Source organism: Capra hircus, chromosome 21, assembly GCF_001704415.2.
Source record: "Capra hircus breed San Clemente chromosome 21, ASM170441v1, whole genome shotgun sequence".
Classification (NCBI taxonomy): Eukaryota; Metazoa; Chordata; class Mammalia; order Artiodactyla; family Bovidae; genus Capra; species Capra hircus.
In genome coordinates, this window is record NC_030828.1 from 19,903,310 (window position 1) to 19,927,964 (window position 24,655).

The 24,655-nt window shown below is 45.5% G+C and overlaps 1 protein-coding gene across 1 annotated transcript in view; it reads left to right on the top strand.

The window, feature by feature from the left end:
• Nucleotides 1–24,655, top strand: part of ABHD2 (abhydrolase domain containing 2) — a 109,188-nt gene that overhangs the window by 25,208 nt on the left and 59,325 nt on the right. The window contains exons 2-3 of the mRNA XM_005694967.3: nucleotides 3,428–3,531; nucleotides 6,492–6,691. Coding sequence (XP_005695024.1) covers nucleotides 6,498–6,691 — 194 coding nt within the window. The 5' untranslated portion in view covers nucleotides 3,428–3,531; nucleotides 6,492–6,497. The remainder of the gene's footprint in view (nucleotides 1–3,427; nucleotides 3,532–6,491; nucleotides 6,692–24,655) is intronic.

Consider the following 24,655-nt stretch of genomic DNA (forward strand, 5'->3'; position numbering starts at 1 on the left):
CAGGGCATATGGGATCTTAGTTCCCTGACCAGGGATTGAACCTATGTCCCCTGCTTTAGAAGCATGGAGTCTTAACTACTGGACTGACATGACAGGGAAGTCCTGGGACTTCTTACTGGGAAGCACTCAGCAGTTAACTGCATTTCTGAATCTTTCTCTGTGCACTTCCATCCAGTATTCACTTGAAGCTATCTCAAATACTTTGTGGAAAGAGTAAAACTGCAGGAGGCTTCCCTGGTGGTCAAACGACTAAGACTCTGTGCTCCTGATACAGGAGGCTTGGGTTCAATCCCTGATAAGGGAACTAGATCCCACATACAACTAACAGTTCACTTGTCCCAGCTAAGTGTTCTTTTGTCTTAACTAAAGATCCTACATTAAAAAAAAAAAAAAAAAAACCACATGCCACAACTAAAACCCAGCACAGCCAAATAAATAAAAAAAAATAAAATATGCCTTTCCATAATTCTTTTATATTAACTTATCATTTATACATATACGGATAGTGTATGTTTTGAATATTCATTGAACATAGACTTATTCAGGGCTAGTAGAGACCTTGGTCTTCCCTGGTGGCTCAATGGTAAAGAATCTGCCTGCTAGTGCAAGAAATGAGAGTTTAATCCTTGGATGAGGAAGATCTCCTGGAGAAGGAAATGGCAACCTACTCCAATATTCTTGCCTAGAGAATCCCATGGGCAGAGGAGCCTGGTGAGAGCTACAGTCCTTACCATCGCAAAGAACTGGACATGACTCAGTTACTAAACAACAACAACCCTTTCCCCAAGGGTTGCATATTCGGATGCCTATAGCAACCATTCAGGTACCATCAGTGATTAAGGAGGTCAAAGATCATTGTTGAGGACCATGTGGGAACGGTGGCCACCTGGAGAGAGCACACTCTGTCTAGAGGGTCAGCCCCACTCAACTCCACTCATTGCTGCCATGTGAGAATGCTGCATCAGTTTCCCAAACCTTTGGATTTTTTTTTTTCTTCTCAAGAGAAACCAGAGATTCAGATTTTTATCTGCAAACTCCTGGTGTTTATAACTTTGTTCAGTTCAGTTCAGTCACTTAGTCGTATCCGACTCTTAGTGACCCCATGAATCGCAGCACGCCAGGCCTCCCTGTCCATCACCAACTGCCGGAGTTCACTCAAACTCACGTCCATCGAGTCTGTGATGCCATCCAGCCATCTCATCCTCCGTTGTACCCTTCTCCTCCTGCCCCCAATCCCTCCTAGCATCAGAGTCTTTTCCAATGAGTCAACTCTTCGCATGAGGTGGCCGAAGTACTGGAGTTTCAACTTTAGCATCATTCCTTCCAAAGAACACCCAGCGCTGATCTCCTTTAGAATGGACTGGTTGGATCTCCTTGCAGTCCAAGGGACTGTCAGGAGTCTTCTCCAACACTACAGTTCAAAAGCATCAAATCTTTGGCGCTCAGCTTTCTTCACAGTCCAACTCTCACATCCATACATGACTACTGGAAAAACCATAGCCTTGACTAGACGGACCTTTGTTGGCAAAGTAATGTTTCTGCTTTTCAATATGCTGTCTAGGTTGGTTATAACTTTTCTTCCAAGGAGTGTCTTTTAATTTCATGGCTACAGTCACCATCTGCAGTGATTTTGGAGCCCCCAAAAATAAAGTCTGACATTGTTTCCACTGTTTCCCCATCTATTTCCCATGAAGTGATGGGACCAACTTAGCAGCTAGGATGCCAACCAAATGCAGTGCCATCCCATGGGTTGCCAGTTTAAGGTTTCTGATCTGGCACATCCCTTGTTTTTTAGTGGACAGCCAAGCCCTGGAAAGGTCAGGTGGCTTGTGATGTGGCTGGAGACATGCTCCTTAGTACCCTGCCCCCAACAAAGCCATTCTAATTTGTCTCAGAATAGGAAAAAATAATAAATATATGAATTTGAGCAAGGCTACTGTGAAGGTTAATTGAATCTCCCCTCCAACTGGCTTTCATTTTCTTTTTAAATCGTTTCGGTTTGATGGAATCAGAAAAAAAACTGGGCTTGAATCCCAGCTCTGCTATGTTACAGCTTCATGACTTTTTGCAAGCTCTTGGTGTCTCATTTGTGTTTTCCTCTACCATCCACTTTCGTTCTTGTTTCTCTTTTTCTTACTTTTCCTCTTTTCAAGAAGCACAGTGTGGTGGTTAAAAACACGTTCTTTGGAGCCTGATATGTATCTTAGTTTCTCTACCTGCTACCTGCGTGACCTTGAGCAGGTCACTCAAGTTTTCCACGGCTCAGTTTCCTCATCGGTTGTCGTTGTTCAGCCACTCAGTCATGTCCGACTCTGTAACCTCATGGACTGTGGCACGCCAGGCTTCCCTGTCTTTTACCATCTCCCAGAGCTTGCTGGAACTCATGTCCATTGAGTCGGTGAAGACATCCAACCATCTCCTCCTCCGTTGCCCCCTTCTCCTCCGTTGCCCCCTTCTCCTCCTGCCTTCAGTCTTTCCCAGCATCAGGGTCTTTTCCAGTGAGTCAGCTCTTCCCATCAGGTGGCCAAAGTATTGGAGCTTCAGCTTCAGCATCAGTCTTCCAATGAATATTCAGGGTTGATTTCCTTTAGGATTGACTGATTGGATCTCCTTGCAGTCCAAGGGACTCTCAAGAGTCTTCTCATCTGTAAAATGGAATAATAATAGTACCTACCTCAGAGGTACTCTTAAAAGCATCAGGACGCGTTTTACATGAAATATAAGGGGAGCTCTGTAAACACTGCTGTCTCTCCCACTTCCTGTTTCTCTTTTTGTTTCCTCTGCTGCTTTGGAAGCCACGGGTCTTTAACCCAGAGGGCCCGGCTCTGGTTCCCCATCTCACAGTGAGTGCTTTCAGCCCTGAATGGCCCAGCACAGCCAGCCTCCAGCCCGCAGTAAGCCCCAGATCTGGCAGGTGCTATGGCTCCCCACTCATTACTCTCAGTTCTGTTCCATTTCTGGAACTGCATTTTTGAGCCCATCTGTGCCCTTTTACTTTTTTCAGCTCCTATTTTTTCTGTCATTTCTGTATATTTGGAAGAGATGAAACAAGTCAGCTGCCTGCTATCTCGACCTAAACCCGGCTAAATTATTTCATCAGTCACACAGAGATGATCCTTGTCGTCGTTGGGTATCTCTGGAAATGATGTTATGAGATAAAGGACAAAAGCAGCATGAGTTTACATTAGCCAGAGTTGTGAACGCAGCAGATAACTCGTCTTGGAAACCACAGAGCCCGCCGGTCTGTGGGTTCACCAAGATTTCCCCCAGCAGGTCTGGCCAAGAGTGCGTCACATATGTTAATTAAAGAAATCTTTTTTTTTTTTTTCCCTAACTATTTTAAATGCAAAAAACTTACACTATGCTTATATTTCAATTAAATTGCTTCTTTCTCAACCTGTAAAATGTCACTATCCAATCTTTCCAGCTTTTAGGTTAAATCGAATAAGAGATCTGACCTGACCAGCCCAGCTGTTCAACTCTTCTTCAAGATCAATTTGTATTCGTAGCAGAGAAGAACTGGTGACGTAGGTACGTATTGACGAAACTCTTATTTTTGTTTCTTCTCCCTACCTTCCCAACATTCATAAGTGGTGAGTGAAAGTGGGGGTGGAGGGACTTATTTTATGTTTTTAATTCAATGTGTCTACTCTAGATCAGCCAGAAAACTGGTCAAGCCACTCAGTGCACCTTCTCCTTTCTTTGCAATTAAGAGGACAAGGAGGATGTCTATTTCAGTTTCATATCACCAGCATCCTGCCAGAAAAACTAGAAATCCTCCTAGGTTTTGGTTTCAGCCCCCCAATCACTACACTTAAAAGTCTCTATGAAAATTAAGACAACACTATTTCAATCAACTGTACTTCAGTAAATAGCAAGCTGTGTCATCTTGGATATTTGTTTCGAGTTGGTTCGACTGGCAGGTGGCCGGGTTTTGGACATATGAGGACAAGAACACAGGTGGGACCACTAGAGCATCTTTGAGTGTGGTGCTGTGTGCTTGCTTAGGTCACAGGCCCCCTGGAGAATCTGATCATATCTGCACGCCCTCTTCCCAGAAAACTGTAGAAGCACACACACTTTTACACGTAATTTCAGGAAGTTCCCAGAAACCCATAGGGGACCTATGGACCCCAAGTTAAAAGAATCCTTGTTTTAAAGGTTTGGGGAACAGCCTTTGAGAGACATGACCCCAGAAGTTATGTTTTAAGGAAACCGTCAGCTCATAAAAGGTCAAAGGTTGATGCAGCTGAAAAGTATATTCTGAGGTTCAGCCTTGATTCTAAACCATGCCAGATAAATTTTAAAAAGTTATTTTCTTGCCCTGATGGTGAGTTAAGGAACTGGGTTCTTTTTTTTTTTTCCGACTGGACTATAGTTGATTTACAGCGTTGTGTTGGTTTCCCGTGTACAGCAAAGTGATTCCATTATACATATACATACATTCATTATTTTTTAGATTCTTTTCTCATATTAGGTTGTCACAGAATGTTGAGTCTTGTTCCCTGAGCTATAAAGTAGATCCTTGTTGGTTATCTTATATATAGTAGTGTGTGTGTGTGTGTGTGTGTGTGTGTGTCCCAACTTCCTGATTTATCCCTCCCCCACTCACATTTCCCCTTTGGTAACCATCAGTTTGTTTTCAGTATCTGTAAGTCTGCTTCTGTTTTGTAATTAAGTTTATCTGTTTCTTTTAAAAAATTAGATCCCACATATGAGTGATATCATAAGATATTTGTGGGATCTTTGATTGCCTTTCCTCACTCAGTTGGAACCCCCTGCCAGAGATGGTCTGCCCTGTATTTGCCACAATCGCCTTGATTTTAGCTAAGGGCTTCCAAGACCTCTCTGGCCTGACCGTGGGTCTCAGATGAGTTCGTTTGGTTCTGCCCCAAACACATTTTTGAGAGATTGTTTCGTCCTGCCTCTTTTCTCTGTACTGCTGGCCACTGGGCTTGTCCTGCTGTTTTCAGCAGAGGCTACTTGAAACCATTCCAGGGGAAGCTGTTGCCATAGCGACCTTGGCTGCCTGGAGTTACCATTTTCTTCTTTTTGTTAGCCTGTGGTTTCCCTGATTTTGAAGGTAACAACTGATGTTCTGATTTCCTGCAGTGCAGTGAGGAAAAGACTGGATTTTTGTTATTGTTGTTGGTGTTTGTTTTTTAAAAGTTTGGAGGGATATGTGTGAGTGTGTGTGTATGTGTTTTGTGTACAAGATAAAGCTACCTGAAAAGATGAAAAATTAGATATGCGTGTATATTTTCTATACTCCAGTTTTTAATTTTGGTCTAGCAGTTGAATGGTGGTCCACTTTTAGCCCAGTTTTGGAGACTAATGACTGTAGGCAGTTGCCTTCAGTAGGGGGAAGTTCCATTTCACACTGCCTGCGCCTCCCAGGAGTAAAGACCTCTGGGAGCTCAGCTTAGTCTGAACTTGACTCCAGCGCCAGGACTGCCTCCAAGGGAGCAGGTGGCTGAATCAGGCTCTTCCTGCTCTGAAAACAAAGGTGGGGCCCACAGGCATGACAGCCACACCTGGTGGCCACGCAGTCCCATCTCACGTCTGTCCAAGGCTGTAAACACGACACCTGATGCACAGCCGGGGCACCAGGTGCAGGTGAAGTCTGAGGAAAGTCAAGGCTGCCTGGTAACAGAAATCAGAGCTAGTCTCCTGGTCCCTCTTGTGCCTTTCCAGCTGGACTTCTTTCTCCTGCTCTCATCAGGTTTTATTTATTTCTTTTTTAAACTTTTGGTCCTGCCACACTGCATGTGGGATCTTAGTTCCTAGACCAGGGAGGTCAGACCTGCACTGCCTATGTTGGAAGGTGGATTCCTAACCACTGGGCCACCAGGGAAGTCCTCTCCTACGCTCAGCAGGACGCTATTCTCAGCATTTTCCAGTTTGCCCATCTTAGAAATAAATGTTCATTTGTTGTTTTCAGTTGCTAAGTTGTGTCTGACTCTTTGCGACCCCATGGACTGCAGAACCCAGGCTTCCCTATCCTTCACTATCTCCCAGAGTTTGCTCAAACTCATGTCCTTTGAGTCTGTGAAACCATCCAACCATTTCATCCTCTGTCACCCCCTTCTCCTCCTGCCCTCAATCTTTCCCAGCATCAGGGTCTTTTTCAGTGAGTCGGCCAAAGAATTGGAGCTTCAGCTTTAGCATCAGTCCTTCCAATGAACATTCAGGGTTGATTTCCTTTAGGATTGACTGGTTTGATTTCCTTGTAGTCCACGGAACTCTCAAGAGTCTTCTTTGGCACCACAGTTTGAAAGCCAACACCCAGCCCAGTTTATCAGTGCTCAGGATTTTTGTGACCTGGGTTGTTGCCAGTTCATTGGCGGCTATAAGGGCACCAATAGGAATCAGTCAGGGTGGGTTCTGTGGGCCCTTCTGCATTGTCGCCGTTCCCCACTGACTTTGTCTCTGTGTGGTGAGGTCTTCCCTCTGCACATGCTTCTAAACCCACCTGTGCCCCTGCTCCCCAGATCAAGATGAACGCCATGATGGAGACCTCCGAGCTCCCGGCCGTATTTGACGGGGTGAAGCTGGCCGCGGTGGCCGCCGTGCTGTACGTGATTGTCCGGTGTTTGAACCTGAAGAGCCCCACAGCTCCGCCCGACCTCTACTTCCAGGACTCGGGGCTCTCGCGCTTCCTGCTCAAGTCCTGTCCTCTCCTGACCAAAGAGTGAGTAGCCCTCAAACCCACCTGTACACCTGCCTGCTGATCTGTCTGTTATTACACTGTTCAAAGAAGAACCTTCTCCCCATGGGTCCTCAAGGCATCTATGTGAACTAGTGTCACTGATGGTAAAATAGCCACCATCTCTGTAGGAGTCTGGCGCTTGAATCCTGGTGGGTAGGGGACGACTCAGATCTTTGTTGCCCGAAGTCATCCTTTCTTCCACAGTGCGGTGTCATCAACCATGTCAAGGACTTTGCAGAAAACCGTTGTCGTTTTTAGGTGGATGCAGAAAACTTGGACAGTATTTTGCGTGTGTGCGGACTCAGTCATGTCCGACTCTGTGTGACCCCATTGACTGTAGCCCACTAGGGTCCTCTGTCCATGGAATTTTCCAGGCAAGAATACTGGAGTGTGTTGCCCCTTCCTTCTCCAGGGGATCTTCCCAACCCAGAAATCGAACCCGGGTCTCCTGCATTACAGGCAGATTCTTTACCACCTGAGGCCAGTTCTAAGATGGAAGTCTTCCTGACCCCAAATAATTAATGAGAAAAAAAAAGCATAGGTTTCTTGGGTACCTTTGGTCTGCCCTATTGAAAAATATACATTAGCTAAGAAAATCCACTCTAAGAGAAGGTTTTCATTCCAGTTCAGTTCAGTTCAGTCTCTCAGTCGTGTCCGACTCTTTACAACCCCATGAACTGCAGCACTCCAGGCCTCCCTGTCCATCACCAACTCCCAGAGTCCACCCAAACTCATGTCCATTGAGTCAGTGATGCCATCCAACCATCTCATCCTCTGTCGTCCCCTTCTCCTCCTGCTCTCTATCTTTCCCAGCATCAGGGTCTTTTCCAATGAGTCAGCCCTTTGCATCAGGTGGCCAAAGTATTGGAGTTTCAGCTTCAACATCAGTCCTTCCAATGAACACCCAGGACTGATCTGCTTTAGGATGGACTGGTTGGATCTCCTTGCAGTCCAAGGGACTCTCAAGAGTCTTCTCCAACACCACAGTTCAAAAGCATCAATTCTTCGGTGTTCAGCTTTCTTTACAGTCCAACTCTCACATCCATACATGACCACTGGAAAAACCATAGCCTTGACTAGGTGGACCTTTATTGACAAAGTAATGTTTCTGCTTTTTAATATGCTATCTAGGTTGGTCATAACTTTCCTTCCAAGGAGTAAGTGTCTTTTCATTCCAAGTGAACCAGATTTCCCTGCAGAAGCCCCAGCTCTGTGTTTTGGAGGTGACGGGTGAGCACAGCTTCTGACAGAAGTGAAACAGTAGTTGTGAAAGAGACAGAATCTGTGACCACAGCACACATGCTGTTTATTTCCAGGAGACGGATTTGACAGGATCTTCATTGAGGCACGTGGAATCTAGTTCCCTGACCAGGAGTCAAACCTGGGCCCTCTGTATTGGGAGCACGGAGTCTTAGCCACTGGACCACCAGGACGTTCCTGAATGATTCTCTTCAAAGAGCAGATGGGCAGCAGAGACACCGAGAGTCTGGGCTCTTGCTTTGTCCTCTTTGGTTGTCTAGTTCATTTCCACAGCCAAGAGTAAAGAGCTGTGGGCTATGGGTATTTTGGGTGTCTGTGTACAGTTTGCTTGTTAGCCGTAATGCCGTGACCTTAAAAAGCTGTCATCAAGTTGAAAGAGACTTATAGCTCAGTTATATTGCCTAATACCTGTGAACTGCCATGTACAATATAAATCGCGGTGAACTTGGACCCGTCCCTGCTGAGGGGATTCTGCGTCATAGTGGGCTCCACAACTATGATCAAGAGCGTGGTGTTCTTAGTAAGCAGTGTTTGCCATGGAAACTCTCCTCTCTGAGGAGTGTGCACAGCATTGGTGTGTTTTCAAAATCATCCAGCGTTTTCCTTCCATGTTTAATTTAGATAATTCACTCATCTGAACTGGCAAGGAACATTTGCACCCCCTACTTTCAGATGGGGTGGGATGCAGCTGGATCCAGTTCCTGGGTCTCTGTTTGTAGAGAGCTTTTGAAAAACCAAGGTGTTAAAAGCCCTACAAGATTATAGGCAGATGAGTACAAATTTCCACCCAGCATCAGTTCCTGAGTAATTAGAGGAAGCCCTGGGAAAGCTTCTCCCCTCTAGGCTCTTTGGAAAACATCACGTAAAGTTTCAGTTAGTCAGGCGCTCAGTCGTGTCTGACGCTTTTGCAACCCCATGGACTCTAGCCCACTAGGCTCCTCTGTCCATGAGGCAAGAACACAAGTGGGTAGCCATTTCCTACTCCAGGGGATCTTCTCGAGCCAGGGATCAAACCCGAGTCTCCTGAGTCTCCTAGGTTTGATTTCACACTAATTGTTCAAAGCTTTAAAAGAAAAAAAACCTGATTTTTGGCAAGGTTTTTCCTAACCTGGTTTCTTGGTTTCCTTTGAAAAACAGCCTGGAGACATAAGTCCAACAGTTTCTCTTTGCTTTTTCTTCTTCCTGTACACTTTCTTGATGAACCTATCGAACTTCAAGGTTGGATTTGTTTTCCTCTCATTTTAAGGATGGGGAGATGAGGAGTAGTAGGGGAAAGCCTGGACCCAAGTCTGTGACCCCAGAGCTGGCTCCTTTCTTGTCCACAGGGAGGGGGAACAGTGACCTTTCTCGGGGTGCAGGCGAGGGACGGGAAGCAGAGAGCAGTAAGGGGCCAGTCTGAGACAAAAGTCTTTAGCTGGGCTAGCCCTGGAATGGCCTTCCAATTTCTGCATGACCCTCTTGCTATTTTAATCATTGTCGGAAGCTGGTGGCCTTGATGTTTTTTCTGTGTGAGCTTTCTGGCAACAGCCTTCCGTGTATTTGAAGCCGAGCTCAGGAAGCTTATCTGTTATGGGTAAAAGTGCTTCTCCCAGGACTTTGAAGATTTTTTTTTCCTACAGGAAGCCTGTCTACGGCCTTCACAAACAACTGTCTCGGCTAAAGATTTCACTTAACTGATTTAAAACAAGCTGATGGGGTTATTCAGTAACCCTGACGGAAAGCAGCCAGTTAATCATGACTTACGTGTGAAATTACGGACATAGCCTTTTGATGTTCTGGTGCAGGAAAAAAAAAAGTCGGTGAAAGGTGAACAGTGAAAACATGTTAGGAGAACAGGGATTTTTCCCCCCCTCTTTTCAGCATTACAGTCAGTTTTTAAGTCTGTCTTGAGATCACCTACCCAAAGATACATCAGAAATGAATTTTTCAGTGTCTCGAGGGAAACTTTTCTAAGGTGAGGTGATAAGTCTCTTGTTCACTTAGCAACAGGTCAATATTTACCTAGTGGTTCAATTCGTGTTCTCAAAAAGTGTTCGATTTCAGTGAAACAGGCAGACTAAAAAGCTCGAATCAGGATTATGAGAAAATTTAGATGGTGATACAGATCTCCATTTTTTTCTCAAATAAAAAATTTAAAGCATGTTTGTTTTTTTCTAAACGGAGAATAAGGTGAAACACAAAAATCATCTGTGAGTCTCCTCCTTGGGGATATACATCACTACTACGTTGGTCATCATGCCTGCAGGGTTTCTGCTGCTGCAGATCATTTCCCCCAACAAAATCAGGGGCATACGTAGCATTTGGTAACCTGCTTTAACACTTAGCATACCGCGGGGACTTCTCTGGCGGTCCAGTGGTTAAGAATCTGCCCTTCCAACACAGGAGCCGAGGGTTCGATCCCCGGCGGGAGAACTTAGATTCCGTAGGCCACATGGTGCGGCCCAAAAATTTAAAAACAAACAAAAAACAAAACAGTACGCCATGGACATTTATCTACACTACTACATATCTTCTAACATTTGATTTTTAGCAGCTTCAGAATTCTGTCAACTGTTCAAGTTTCCTAATGGCTGTTGGCCACAGTGGTGCAGAGAAAAAGCCTTCATCTGAAATGTGGATTAGGATGCAAACTGAGATCTTCTAAACAAGGTGGACCCCTGGACCACGTGACAGGCCCTCTGGTCCTTCGTTTCCTGTGAAACGAAGCAGTCTTACAAAGCCCCTTCTCATCATGAAGGTATGACCAGACAGTACTATCCAAGAAAGCATCAATTTTTTTTAAAATTTATACATGTGGCACACACTACATAGACTTCTAATGCCCCAGCTCTTTGTTGGGGTGAATGACTCAATGACTACAAGTCACAGAGGGTGTGAAGAGATAAACATTCTAGAGTTCTGCTTTACATATATCTCTAGTTTTAAGCTGTGAAGGAAAGGCTGAATGTTTCTGATGGTAGTTCTTTAATTGTAATGCATGAGAAAAAACAGGGCCAAATGACCCCATCATTCTAGCTGTGTTTCCTGCCCTTTCTCCCATCCTAACTCAGATTGAAGCATCCCAGTGTGGCTTGGAAAATGAGTTGTGCTATGGACTGAATTGTGTCCCCCCAAAATTCATATATTGAGGACCTAACTCCTTATATGATCATATTTGGAGATGGGGTCTGTAGGAGACTATATGGTCTAGATAAGGTTGTATGGGTGGGACTTTTATGATAGGATTAGTGCCCTTATAGGAAAAGGAAGACCACCAGTTCTCTGTCCGTATCATATAAAGACACAGCAAGAATGTGGCCTTCCACAGGCCAGGAAAGGCGCTCTCACCAGGAATCAAATTGGCTGACACCTTGATCCTGGTCTTTCATCATCTAAAATTGTGAGAAATAATTTCTGTTAGTTAAGCCAAAAAGATAAGTAAAAATAAATGAGTAAAATGAAACTGGCCGTTCTCCTGTGGTACCCTTTCAACGCCAACATCCTCTGAGTCTAGGACCACTGCGTCATCACCACGCATTAAAAGAGTTTCTTAAAAGGACCCTGGGTTGGGAGCCCTAGCAACCAGGTATGGACAGGAACCCAGAGAGAAGGGTTTACTTGTGTATCTGCTCACTCCTAACCATTCTCACCCCCTTTGCTCTAGGACAAGGGGATGCTGGACCCCTTGGACCTTTGCTTTTTTAAGGACTTTGTTGAGCTATCATTTACGTATAGTAAAATACACAAACCCTAAGTATACAGCTCAGGGCCTTTTGCATATATATTTACCTATGTAACTGCCACTCCCCTGTGCTTTACAGGAATGTCCCAAGTCACCTCTTGCCTCTGACCCACTTTGTCACTCTACCACTTGAGTTGGGTTCTTTAAGCAGGCCAGCACCCAGAGTGCAACACTGTGACCCTAGCCTATCCCAGCCTCACCACCCATGGCATTTTGCATTGCCCATTAAGTGCCTGCCCCTTAGGCACTCGTCCCTGGCTCCCCCAAATCTCTTCTTTCTCTCCACCAAGATGCCTTCTTACCCTGCAAGAAAAACTTAACTAGCATGACTTGCCTGGTGGTCCAGTGGCTAAGACTCTGAGCTCCAAATTCAGGGGGCCAAATTCCCTGTTTGGGGAACTAGATCCCACACGCTGCAACTAAGAACTGGTGCAACCAAATAAATACATTTTTCTTTTCTGAGTATGTCAGAAAACAAGAAAAAACTTAAATAGCTTCTATTCTGAGAAACTTTGCCTGACTACCCCCAGCTCCTCTTCAGTCAGAATGAGAACAACATTTCCATGGGATTCTTGTTTGGAGTCTACTCTCGTGAATGAGGAGAGAGTACACTCCAGACACCTCCTCTGCTTCTTCCTGCCTGAGTTTCCCCAGCATGTAGCTTCTGTGTCCATTCAGCATATTTCATCTTTTTCTGTAGGGCTTCCCTGGTGGCTCAGTGGGAAAGAATCTGCCCTCCAATGCAGGAGATGTGAGTTTGATCCATGGGTAGGGGAAGATCCCCTGGAGAAGGGAATGGCAACCCACTCCAATATTCTTGCCTGGAGAATCCCACGGACAGAGGAGCCTGGCGGGCTACAGTCCATGGGGTCGAAAAAGAAATGGGCAATGGGTTGGACATGACTTAGTGATAAACAACAACAGTCTTGTTCTGTAGAGGTTCGTACCTGTCTCTTTTCTTCACCAGTGGAATATATGTACCCCAAATCAGGATCCATAGTCTTGACCAGACAGAACAGGATTCCAAGCCATTCCAAGTCTTAAATATAATGCTGCTTGTTGACCTTGCCACTTGTTTTCCATAGACAGGTGTAGTTGAGGGATGTTCCCATTTTGGTTTGGTTTGGTTTCCCACTCCAGCTTAAGCAATCAGTGCTGCTCAGGGGCGCTTCAGGGAATCAGGTGTACTTTCAGCTCCGAGCTTAGGGCTTCCCTCGTAGTTCAGTCAGTAAAGAATCTGCCTGCAGTGCAGGAGACCCAGGTTCAGTCCCTGGGTTGGGCAGATCCCCTGGAGAAGGAAGTGGCAACCCATTCCAGTATCCTAGCCTGGAAAATCCCCTGGACAGAGGAACCTGGTGGGCTGCAGTCCATGGGGTTGCAGAGTTGGGCATGACTAAGTGGCTAACACTTTCTCAGCTCTGACCAAGTTTTGCTTATTAGGAAGTCACTGTGCTGTCTCTGAAAGAGGATGGATTGGTTGTTTGGTCTTAAGTCAGGGCACACCCAGGTATATCCAGAAAGGCAGTTTGCAGCCTCCGCCCTCGCCTTGTAGTTCCCATCACCAGCCCTGGTTTAGAAAGTGAAGACAGGAAGCAGGCGCCCTGTCTCTGGAAGCTGTTATTAAAATGCATACATTCCCTGTGAGAATCCAGGCTTCTACTTTTTCACTCATTAGTGGGCTCGTCAGTATGGATCGTGGTAGAGCTGAAGATGAAGGCTCCTAAGAAGACTGTGATGGAGCACTTAGCTAGTAGGCAAGCCTAAAAACAGATGACCAAGGTGTTTTTATGAGATGCAAGAGGCATCTGTGAAGCCCTGCACAGTCCAGTGAAGGGACACAGTGAGGTCAAATAATCAGCCATATGCTTGTGGGTCCTTTCTTCCCCAGAGGCAGAAAAGGTAATAGCTTCCTTCTGTAACCCACTGCTGCCTGTATTAATAAAATCTGGATTTTATTACTCTCCATGGGTTTGAGAGACACCTGAAACTTGGAGTAGAGGGTCACACCCATTCCAGCACCAAGCCAAAAATACTAGCTGACTCATCTCTGCCAGTGGTGCCCTTTCTGAGCACTTCCTCTTTGAAGCTGCTTCAGACACTCATCAAACAACAGCAGAAACCCTGTGACCTTTCCATGGATTGTAGTGGGTTCGTCTTCTGTGTTTTTTTTTTTCTTCTATTTCTCTCCTCATTCACGAGAGTAGACTCCAAACAAGAATCCCATGGAAATGTTGTTCTCACCGTAATTAGCCCCTATCTTTAGTTTCCTGCCAGTGGTCATTCATTAGTCTGGGTTAATGGACACCGGAAGATTTACTTCTCTGAGGCTCTGTTGTTGGGAGGTATTTTCAAAAGATCATTTATTTTAAAGCCATTTCATTGTAGGGGAAAAAAAAATTTTAGGGACTTTCCTGGCAGTCCAGTAGTTAGGACTCTGTTCTTCCTGCAGGGCATGGGTTGCATCCCTGGTCTAGGAACTAAAATCCCATATGACACGTGGTATGGCCAGAAAACAGAAACAAAAAATTTTATTGGTTTCTGCATACCTGTGCTTAATTATTTCTTCTCAGAAGCAATACCAGTTCCTTCTCTACGCAGGCATTCACACTCCCTTTCTATCAGTAATACTCACTTTTATTTATCCCCAATAAAGGCCTTTTTCTATACATAAAAATACCATATATATATTATATATATATATATAATATATATATATAGTTGCTGTTGTTTCGTCGCTAAGTCATGTTCAACTCTTTTTCGACCATGTGGACTGTAGTCATTCATGGGATTCTCCAGGCAAGAACTGGAGTGGGTTGCCATTTCCCACTCCAGGGGATCTTCCCAACCTAGGGATTGGACCTGCATCCTGCATTGTCAGATGGATTCTTTTTTTTTTTTTTTTTCAGATGGATTCTTTACCACTGAACCACCAAGGAAGCCATTCACACATGTATATATCTGTGTGTGTATATATATATATCTCCTAGTATACCAAGGACATATTAAAAAAATTACAAGTACTCAACAGAAAAGCACTAATTCAGATCAGTCTGATATTGCAATATACGAAATTATTTTCCAGATCTAAAGAGCAAAGGACTCAGTGTGTAAACTCCTACTCCCCTTTCCATCTCCTGCCTTGCCTCCTTTTTATTTTACCGTCTCTTCTTAGTGGTGGTGTCACAGAGGAAGCTAGGACAAGAATCTTGGATGTGAACAATTGGTGTTTTCTCAGTCTTAAAGGAAATCATGCAAAAGCAGCTCCACACGTTCCCTTCCGGTCACATTGCCATCCCTGGGCCCCTCCTGGGTTGAAATTCCGGAGCCAGCATGGCTTATTTATAGTGAGTTAAAGATGAAAAGAATTTCATTATCTTGGACTTAAATTCTTAATTCCTTCTTGTTCACAGAGACATTCCAAATCAGATTTAGATCCTTTCCTTCTTGGCTGCACACTCAAGCTTTGTCCTTTTTATAGGATAATCTCCTAATTGCCAGGAGGCTTAATTCTATTGACCTGATTTTACCCATTTTAAGAACTGTGCAAATATTTCCTTAGATGCTTGTGGTAAACCATTAACAATTGATAAGTGGATCTGGCGCGCTCTGATGGGCTTACTATGTACGCACCAGACCTTCAGAGCACATTTGTTGAGAAACTTACATTGCAAGAGAGTCCTTGAAAGATGAAAGACTCAGAAAGCATCTCTGTTGAGACTGATAATTGGTGGTTAGCTCCCGTGAGGTCGCCTTTTCAGGGGCCTTCATCTTAAAATGGCTTGTGTTTTTGATGACAGTGGCTCAAACCCAAGCTGTCAAGGTGAGAAAGTTGAATTGCTAAAGCTGGGTTACTGTCCTGTCATTAGGCTGACCAAACATCCCGATTTTCCTGGGACTTGATAGGGTTCCCAGAGTATGGAACTTTCCCGCTAAAACCTGGGAAAGTACCAGATAAACAGGGATGCGTCGATCACTATCTGTTTGTCACTGTCTTCTGTGACCAGATGGTGAGGTTTTCGTAAGTGGGTGCGATTAGGGGTAAGTGTTTAGTTCGCCAGAGGTCAAGTGTAAGTTAACCCTTGGATGTTGCCCGCCTGTACTGTCTCTGCCCTAGCAGCTCAGTTATCCAAGAGACCAGGAGGAAAGTGCTGCCGCCTCTGAGGCCTCTTGTATTGACTTAAGACGAGAAAACTGTGAGACCGTGGAGAGATTCGTCCGCCTTCCTCTAACCTCGGGACAGGTTGTAGCCTCTTGTTAGAGACTCTGTGCCTTCGTGGAAGAATTGCTGAAAGCTCTAAAAGGTTAGAATCTAGAATATTTGAAACTCTCTTGATTTGGTTCAGATGGAAAGAACATCTTCTATGTGCCATCCACTCCCTAAAAGCATTCATTTTCAGTTTCTAAGAATGTATTACCTACCTGTTCCCCTGTTCATCATGCTTGAGTTTATCCTTCGGGGCCCTACCATGTCTTCAGAAAGGGAAAAGAAGCACGTGCTACAGCTGATTCCATCACATGGTGTCAGACCCAGCACATCTGGATGGGCCGGTGGGCCTCTGCTTTGTGCAAGGCTGGCTGCATTGCCAAGTCACTTTCTCTTTCAGTTTTTTCCCACACTAGGCTCCAGGGTCAATCTTTGTCCGTCAGTCAGCCTTAATTTTATTTAAACTACTTTAAACCTAATTTCCTCTATAGGATTTGCCTGGGATTAGATCCACTTTTGTGGTCCTTCTCAATATATAGTTGACTGAAAACAGGTCTAACATCCAGGAGCAGGAACAGGCTTCATTTTCTAGAAACTGTGAAATTTCCAAGCGTAGCCAACTTTTGTCCGTTTTTCTTGTTCTATTGATCCTGTAAATTTATTGCTTACGAATTTTGATCTCAAACTATTCCTTTTCTCTGCCAGTTCCCTGGCACAGCTCCCCTCAATGCGACAGTGCACTCAATACTACATACGCTTTATTAATAAAGTATAATTAAGACAGCAACTTGATTTTGAACGTGTGTTCTAGGGACTTCCCTGGTGGTCCAGTGGTTAAGACTTCACCAATGCAAGGGGTGTGGGTTCGATCCCTGGTTGGAGAGCTAAGATGCCACATGCCTTGTGGCCCAAAAACCAAAACATAAAACAGAAGCAATATTGTAACAAATTAAATAAAGACTTTTAAAAATCTTAAAAACATGTTCTAGAGGGTTCAAGTTAGGGATCGAACCAGGGTCTCCTTATTGCAGGCAGTTTCTTTACTATCTGAGCCACCTCCAGGGAAGCCTCCTCTGGAGGGTTAATAAATATGGTTTCTAAACTCTAACTGCCCTCATCAACATTCAGGGGTGTGGAGGGTAAAGAACTGACTGCCGTTTTACTTCATCTTCATACAAAGCAGCAGCAAGTGAAGCAACCAATTTTGGAAGCCCAGTCCTCTTCCGCCACCTCGAGGATGCCTTCTGTGCAAATGGAGTCTATTGGGGGGACGGGGTTTTAGGATCAGAATCTGCTAAGTGGTATAATATTAATTCAAGGTAACCATCTTCCAGGGTTTTTAAGGAAACCTATCCCTCTGTGAAATTCTGGAAAGTGAAGCTTTTACTCCTACAGAAAACTGTAGTCCTTGACTAATCGATGTTTCAGATGGTTGGATAAGATGCCAACCCTGTCACCACTCCCAAGTGACGGTCTGCCAGACTGAGCGGCGCCATTGCCCAAGGGCCATGTCCTTCTGGGAGTGCGTCCTCTGCCCAAGGTGACTCCCAGTGGTACCGCGTCCCCATGAGCCTCGGAAATGAGTCACCCCTCCTGGCAGCTTGTGAACCAGCCTAAGTCTCCACCCTGTGCCGTCTCTAATCATAGAGTGAGGACCCAGTCTGCGTGGGTGCAAGTTGGACGGCTTAACTTGTGACGTGGCCAGTAAGAGTCTGTAAGCCGGAGCATTTGGGAAACCTTCTCACCCGGAGGTCGGCAGTTGATCCCTCCCAGGAAGGGAGAGGTCCATGAGAGGTGGCAGGTTGTGTGTTTTCCATCTTTTGCACTGAGTACTAAAGCCATTGCCAACCAACCCCACTTCCTTATTGAACGGTGGTACCAAATTCTCCAACACTGGCATTTTCAGCCAGATAGCAAAAGCTTGAACAGTAATTCCTTTTTTTTTTTTAAGACTTTAAAAACAGTTTTATTGATTGATTGATTTTTGGCTGCCCTGGGTCTTCGTTGCTGTGTTGGCTTTCTCTAGCTGTGGCGAGCAGGGGCTGCTCTCCAGTTGCGGCACTCCGGCCTCTCCTGCTGTGGAGCACGAGCTGTAGGGCGTGTGGGCTTAAGTAGTTGCAGCTCCTGGACTTAGTTGCTCCAAGGCAAGTAGGATCTTAGTTCCCCGACCAGGGATGGACCTTAGCGCCCAGAAGTGAAAGAGCCGAGTCTTAATGACTGGACCACCCGGGAATATTTTAAACTTGAAATCCACCAATCCATAACAATGCAGACTTTTCCTTCCTTAGTATTTCCATAAAGGACAATTCTTCTTCTCAGTGGATACACAAAGATTTATATATATATATATATATATATATTTTAAGTTAGTCAATTAATATAGAATAACATGCTCTTCCAGTCTGTTCTTTTGTGTGCACACCACACTCACCCCTTCCCTTACACGCAGAATCCTTCTGCTCGTATTTCTGTCTCCTCTGTCTATCAAAATCCTCTTCATCTCTCAAGGCCTCCTCACATCCTAGCTCTTCCAGCATTCTCTAACCTTTACTCTTCTTCTGTCTCTTTGGCTCCTACTTATCAGCAGGACTATAAATGATATCTTTTCCTGTGTGTATCTCTCTTCACCCTCAGCTGTGTTCTGAGAGGCTTAAGGGCAGAAGCCATCTTAACATTTTCGGTATTCTCTATGGCCACTGCTTTGCATAGAGTCAGTGCACTCTGACACGTATAGGTCGTTTTGGTAGGAACCCAGGTGATTAAGGGTCAGAATGAGTAATTCAGATAAGTGATTAAGGAGTGTAGAGGAAGAAGGAGATGATGCTGTGGCGGCTTGGATGAAGTTTTGTGGGATCCTGAAAGATGAGTTGGTTTGGAAAGAAGACAGAGCGGTTGGCATGATCATGAGCCAGTGAAAGCCATCGTTTAAGCAGGTACTTCCGGTAGAAGACTGCCTTTGCTCCCCAGGCCAACGCTCTTCACCCACCCACATTTGTTTCTTGGTCCTGTTGGCCTTCCAGCCAGCCTGCCTGTGTAAGGAGATGATGGATGCGCCACCGACTTGGCCTGTTTCCTCACTGTCACTTTTGCCCTGCCCCTACAGCCTCTCTTCTCCTGTTGCCCATGCTCCAGGATCTTTATTTGGCTAGACTTGGACCATCTGTCTTGCGATTCCCAAACATTTCTTTGATGCTCTTTGTTTAGCATTTGGACCTGCTGCTGTCTCTGCCCTTTGTTCTCTGTGCCCTGGATTTTGTTTGCTAATGTGCTTTGGCCCCGTCACTAGCCTCATCTCCATATCTGCTTCCTGGCAAGCTCCTTGCTGGATCCCTATGCCATGATCCAGTGTGACGAGAGCTGTCTGATTACAGCAGACAGCCCCAGGTCACCAGGGGAGAAAGAGGAGTCTCAGATTCCCAGAAAGGAAGTGTTTGCACTTAATCCCATGAGCGCTAGTGGAGGGAGCAAAGGGAAGGATGGGACAAGCTCCAGAGGCCTTTCAAGGTAGAATCAATAGGTGCTGGTAGATAATGGAATAGCCTTGAGTGGTTGGAGGGAAGGGCTGAGTAACAGAAAATGCCAAGATTACTGAGCAGTTGAGAGAAGAATAGAGCCATTGACAGAAATAAAGGAGTCCAATGGGGAAGCTGCTTTCTCAGGGAAAGTCGTTTAGTTTGGGACAGTCTATGCCACATGCCTGGGCAACGAAATTTAGGTGTGAGCTTAAGGCCAAGTGGTTCAGATGGTTAAGTGTCCACCTGCAGTGCTGGAGATGTGGGTTCGATCTCTGGGTTGGAAAGATCCTCTGGAGAAGGGAATGGCAACCCACTCCAGTATTCTTGCCTGGAGAATCCCATGGACAGAGAAACTTGGCGGGCTACACTCCATGGGGTCATAAAGAGTCGGACACGACTAAGCAACTAACACTTTAAGGCCAGGCATGCAAAGTCCAGAGCAGCTATCAACAGGGGAGAGAAAGGCAGATGGGGAGAGAAAGGCAGATGGGGAGAGAAAGGCAGATGGGGAGAGAAAGGCAGATGGGGAGAGAGCTGAGGACTGATGGCCGTGGCAGGTGAGGGTGGGAGGAAGAGCCAGTGAATGAACCAGAGATGGGCAGTTCTTGAGGAGAACCGGGAGCCCCAGGTGTCACAGAAGCCAGAGAAGGAAGACTTTGAAGCAGACCAAGTCAGAAGCCACAAAAAGACAGGAAAAGGGAGGGCTGACCAAAGACCTTGGGGCTCAGCCAGAAAGAAGCAGGGATATTTGAGGATGAGTTTTCTTTCTTTGGGGTTGTTTTTTTCTCGTTTGTTTGTTTTTAATTGGAGTATAGTTGCTTTTGGGTTTCCCTGGTGGCTCAGCAGTAAAGAATCTGCCTGCCAATGCAGGAGATTCAGGTTCAATTCCTGGGTCTGGAATTGACCTGGAAGAGGAAATGGCAACCCACTCCAGTATCCTTGCCTGGGAAATCTCATGGGCAGAGGAGCCTGGCAGGCTACAGTCCATGGGGTCCCAAAAGAGTCGTACAGGATTTAGCGACTGAACAACATACGTGCTTTACAATGTTGTGTTGGTTTCTGGTGCACAGCAAGGTGAGTCAGCTATACATACACATATATCTCCTCTGTTTGGGGTTTCCTTCCCATTTAGAACAGACCACGTAGCGCGAGGCTGAGTTTTCAGTAGTAGAGTCAGAAATGAAGTCAGCTCATAGAAACTGCAGGAGAAACAACAACAGCAAAACAAGTGTGGTAACCAAAGCTGAGAGAGGAAGGGGGGAAATAGGAAGCTCAAAGCGAAAGTAAAGTCACTCTTTCACTTTCAGCTTTCAAGTGAAAGCTAAAAAGTGAGAAGAGTTGTCTCCAACTCTCAGCGACCCCATGGACTGCAGCCCTCCAGGCTCCTCTGTCCATGGGATTCTCCAGGCAAGCATACTGGAGTGGGTTGCCATTTCCTGTGCCAGGGGATCTTCCCCATCCAGGTACTGAGCCCGGGTCTCCCACATTGCAGGCACATTCTTTACCATCTGAGCCACTAGGTTAATCCTAGGAAGCTAGAGGAGAAAGCCAAACTGGATGAAGGTCTTCCCCGAGATCAGGAAGGTGGGTGCTGTGGTGCCAGGCAGAGGGAGGAGTTAACAGCTATTGCTCATGGAGCTCTGGAGCCCAGCTCTGTGGCAAGACCACCTGGGTTCTCATGCCAGCTCTTCCCCTGCCTGGCTGGGCCACTTCCCCTTGCTGAGTCTCTGTTTCCTCATTTGTTAACTAGCACTTGTCTCATAGGTTCAGTATGAGAAACAGCATGTGAAATGGTTTACAGTCTGCTTAGCATGTGTAAGAAGTCAATAAGCATATATTGCTGTGAGTGTTGTTATTCTCTACCTCTGTCCTCCAATTTTTAACTCATAAGTAAGTGCAACTCAACAAGGTAATTGACTTGAGCAAAGTTGCAGAGCTATCAGGAATGAGATTGGACCCTGGTCTCTCTGACAACCTGGTTCTTGTTGTTTTCTCTCTGCCATGTGTCATGACTGCCCAGTATTGTGTCCAACACATAGTAGGTGCTCCACAAATGTTTACTGTGTGAAAACAAGAATACACAGATCACAAATAAAGGAGCAAAAATATTAATTCCACTGCTACGAATCTAACACAAAGAAATCATTTAAACAGAGAACTTCCCTGGTGGTCCAGTGATTAAGAGTCTACCTTTCAATGCAAGGGACGTGGGTTCCATCCCTGGCCAGGGAATTAAGATCCCCTATGCCTCAGGGCAACTGAGCCCACCTGTCCTACCTGCCACAACTAAGACCCAACACAGCCAAATAAATATTTAAAAATAAGATAAACAAAGAGAAATGCTGAAAGGCTTGATTAAAAGTGGCAGATTGAACACATATTTACCTTCACCTCCTCTCGAATCCCCACTAAAATGACAGCAAAGGAAAACACGGCACGAATTTTCAAGAACATGGAGACTAGGAGGGGGGATGGGGGCAGACGAGTGGAAAGGAGACAGACCAGTGGTGGACACTAAGTCAGAGAAGCCCAAGCCTGCAGACTGGGAACCCCACAAGAGTCAGGCTGATTTGAAAGCTCAGGAACTAGAGGCACCTCTGAGGTTGGGATGTGAAATATGTCTGAAACCACGAAGACTGATGGAGAGTCCCCCAGTCTCCTCCTATCCCACGCAACCAAGTGAGCACCCTGCCTCTGCCTGTTCGGTGGCTGGCAGACTGAGAGCGGGAATGAGGTACCAGGTCATAGCGTCTGCCCACAGAAAGTCCCAGCTGTGCCTAGGTTCCCCAAGGAATTGGGAGGACTGCCCTCTGGGGAAACTGACCTGCCCAAGAGATAAGTCCAAAAGACCTTTATCTGGGGGTCCTCTAACAAAGGAGCTGGCACCCACAGATTGACAGGCCCTGCTTAAGTAAACAGATAGCTGGGCATCAATTTTCCTGCCACAGGAACAGACACAACCAAGAGTCCCTGGACATTCGAAGAAAATCTTGAAAGCCAAAGATATAAAGCAAGCAGATGAAAGGCTAGGGAGGAAACACAATGGGAAGGAACCAAAGTAAACTTGAGAAAACCTGTAATGAGCATACGCAGAGGGAAGAGAAAATGTACATCCTTGTGGCAGGAAGAATTGCAGCATCAAGGAACAGGAAGAGCTTTGGGAGCACAAATGAAGATTAATAAAGGAATTAGGGAAGATTAAAGGAAGATCTCTCCCAGAAGGTAGAATAAGAAGACAAAAGATGGAAAGTGGAAGAGATATTAGAGGATCAGTCCAAGAAATCTAATATCCAAATAATAGTAGTTCCAGAAAGAGGCACGAGAAAGTGGAGGGGAAGAAATTATCAAAGAAATATTCCAATATCCTATAAGTATGAAGTGAAGTCACTCAGTTGTGTCCGACTCTTTGCGACCCCATGGTTGTAGCCCACCAGGCTCCCAAAATCCATGGGATTTTCCAGGCATGAATACTGGAGTGGGTTGCCGTTTCTTTCTCCGAGGAATCTTCCTGACCCAGGGATCGAACCTGGGTCTACCTTCATTGGAGGCAGATGCTTTACCATCTGAGCTGCCAGGGAAGCACCTAAAAACTCTTAATTGAAAGAGCCTCTAAAATTCTAGCTCAGAGAAAAAGACCTAACCAAGGTTCTTTGTAAAATTTTGAACCACTAAAGCAAGATCCCCAAAATTTGCAGAGAGTAAAGAATTAGATACTTTGGCCTCCTGATTCAAAGAGCCCACTCATTGGAAAAGACTCTGATGCTGGGAAAGATTGAGGACAGGAGGAGAAGGGGGCGACAGAGGATGAGATGGTTGGATGGCATCATCGCCTCAGTGGACATGAGTTTGAGCAAACTCCGGGAGACAGTGAAGGACAGGGCAGCCTGGCGTGCTGCAGTCCATGGGGTCACAAAGAGTCAGAAATGACTGAGTGACTGAGCAATGACAAAAGAAACAGGGCGCACGTAAGGACCAGGCATCAGCATGACGCTAGCTCTCAGTGGCGGATCAGAAGCTGGAGGACAGAGGATCGAGGCTTCAAACTCCTGAGGTGTTAATAAAATGGCTTTTAACTTAGACTTCCATACCTGCCAAACTAAACCTACTGTGAAGGTGAAAATAAGACATTTTCAGGGACTTCCCTGGTGGTCCTGTGGCCAACACCCTGTGCTGCCAAAGCAAAGGGCCGAGGTTCAATCCCTGGTCAGGAAACTAGATCCCACACACTGCAACTAAGACCCAGCACAGTCAAAAAAAAATTTTTTTTTAATCATTTTCAGATATGGTGAGTTGGTCTCAAAAGGTTTTTTTTTTTCTCCCCAACTTACTTTTTTGTAAGAAACTAGTCAAAGCTATTGTTGTTCAGTCTCTAAATTGCATCCAACTCTTTTCGACCCGATGGACTACAGACACCAGCTACCCTGTCCTCCACTGTCTCCTGGAGTTTGCTCAAACTCACGTCCATTGAATCGGTGATGCCATCCAACCATCTCATCCTCTGTCGCCCCCTTCTCTTCCTGCCCTCAGTCTTTCCCAGCATCAGGGTCTTTTCCAATGAATTGGCTCTTTGTATCAGGTAGCCAAAGTATTGGAGCTTCAGCATCAGTCCTTCCAATGAATATTCAGGGTTGATTTCCTTTAGGATTGACTAGGTTAATAGAAGCTGTTAGTAGAAGCTGACCTCCACCAAAAGAAGGCAGAGTAGCCATGGCATCCCTACTGCAGGAAAGAGGCCAAGAGGCCTCACAGGATGGAGGAAAGGGAGGTCCTTTCAAAGGGCCTTTCAAAGGGGTGTGGGGGCAGAGAGCTCCTTGAACAGTGTCTCCAGGAGAAAGCAACACTGGTGATGTCTGATATCTTTGTCCAGTGGTCAGGGAACTAGATCCCACATGCGACAATGAAGATCAAAGACAACCCTCCCACCCCCGCCATACTGCAACTAAGACCCAACGCAGCCAAATAAATAAATAGTTTTTTAAAAGGCTTCCCCAGTGGAAGCAGAAGCACTATAATGCAGGGTTAAGAACGTGGGGTATCAGGTTAAGAGACATAGAGTTCAAATGCAAGGTCTGCTGCCTACTGTATCTTTGGACCCTGTTTCCTGGACTACAAGGAGAGGTCCTGATAATAAATGTTGCTGTGAAGGATAAATTGTATTATGTAAATGTGCCCATAGAAGGTACAAGATAAATGTTTGCTCCCTAAACTACAGCTAATAAACAGGTTAAAACTGTATGCAGCCATTC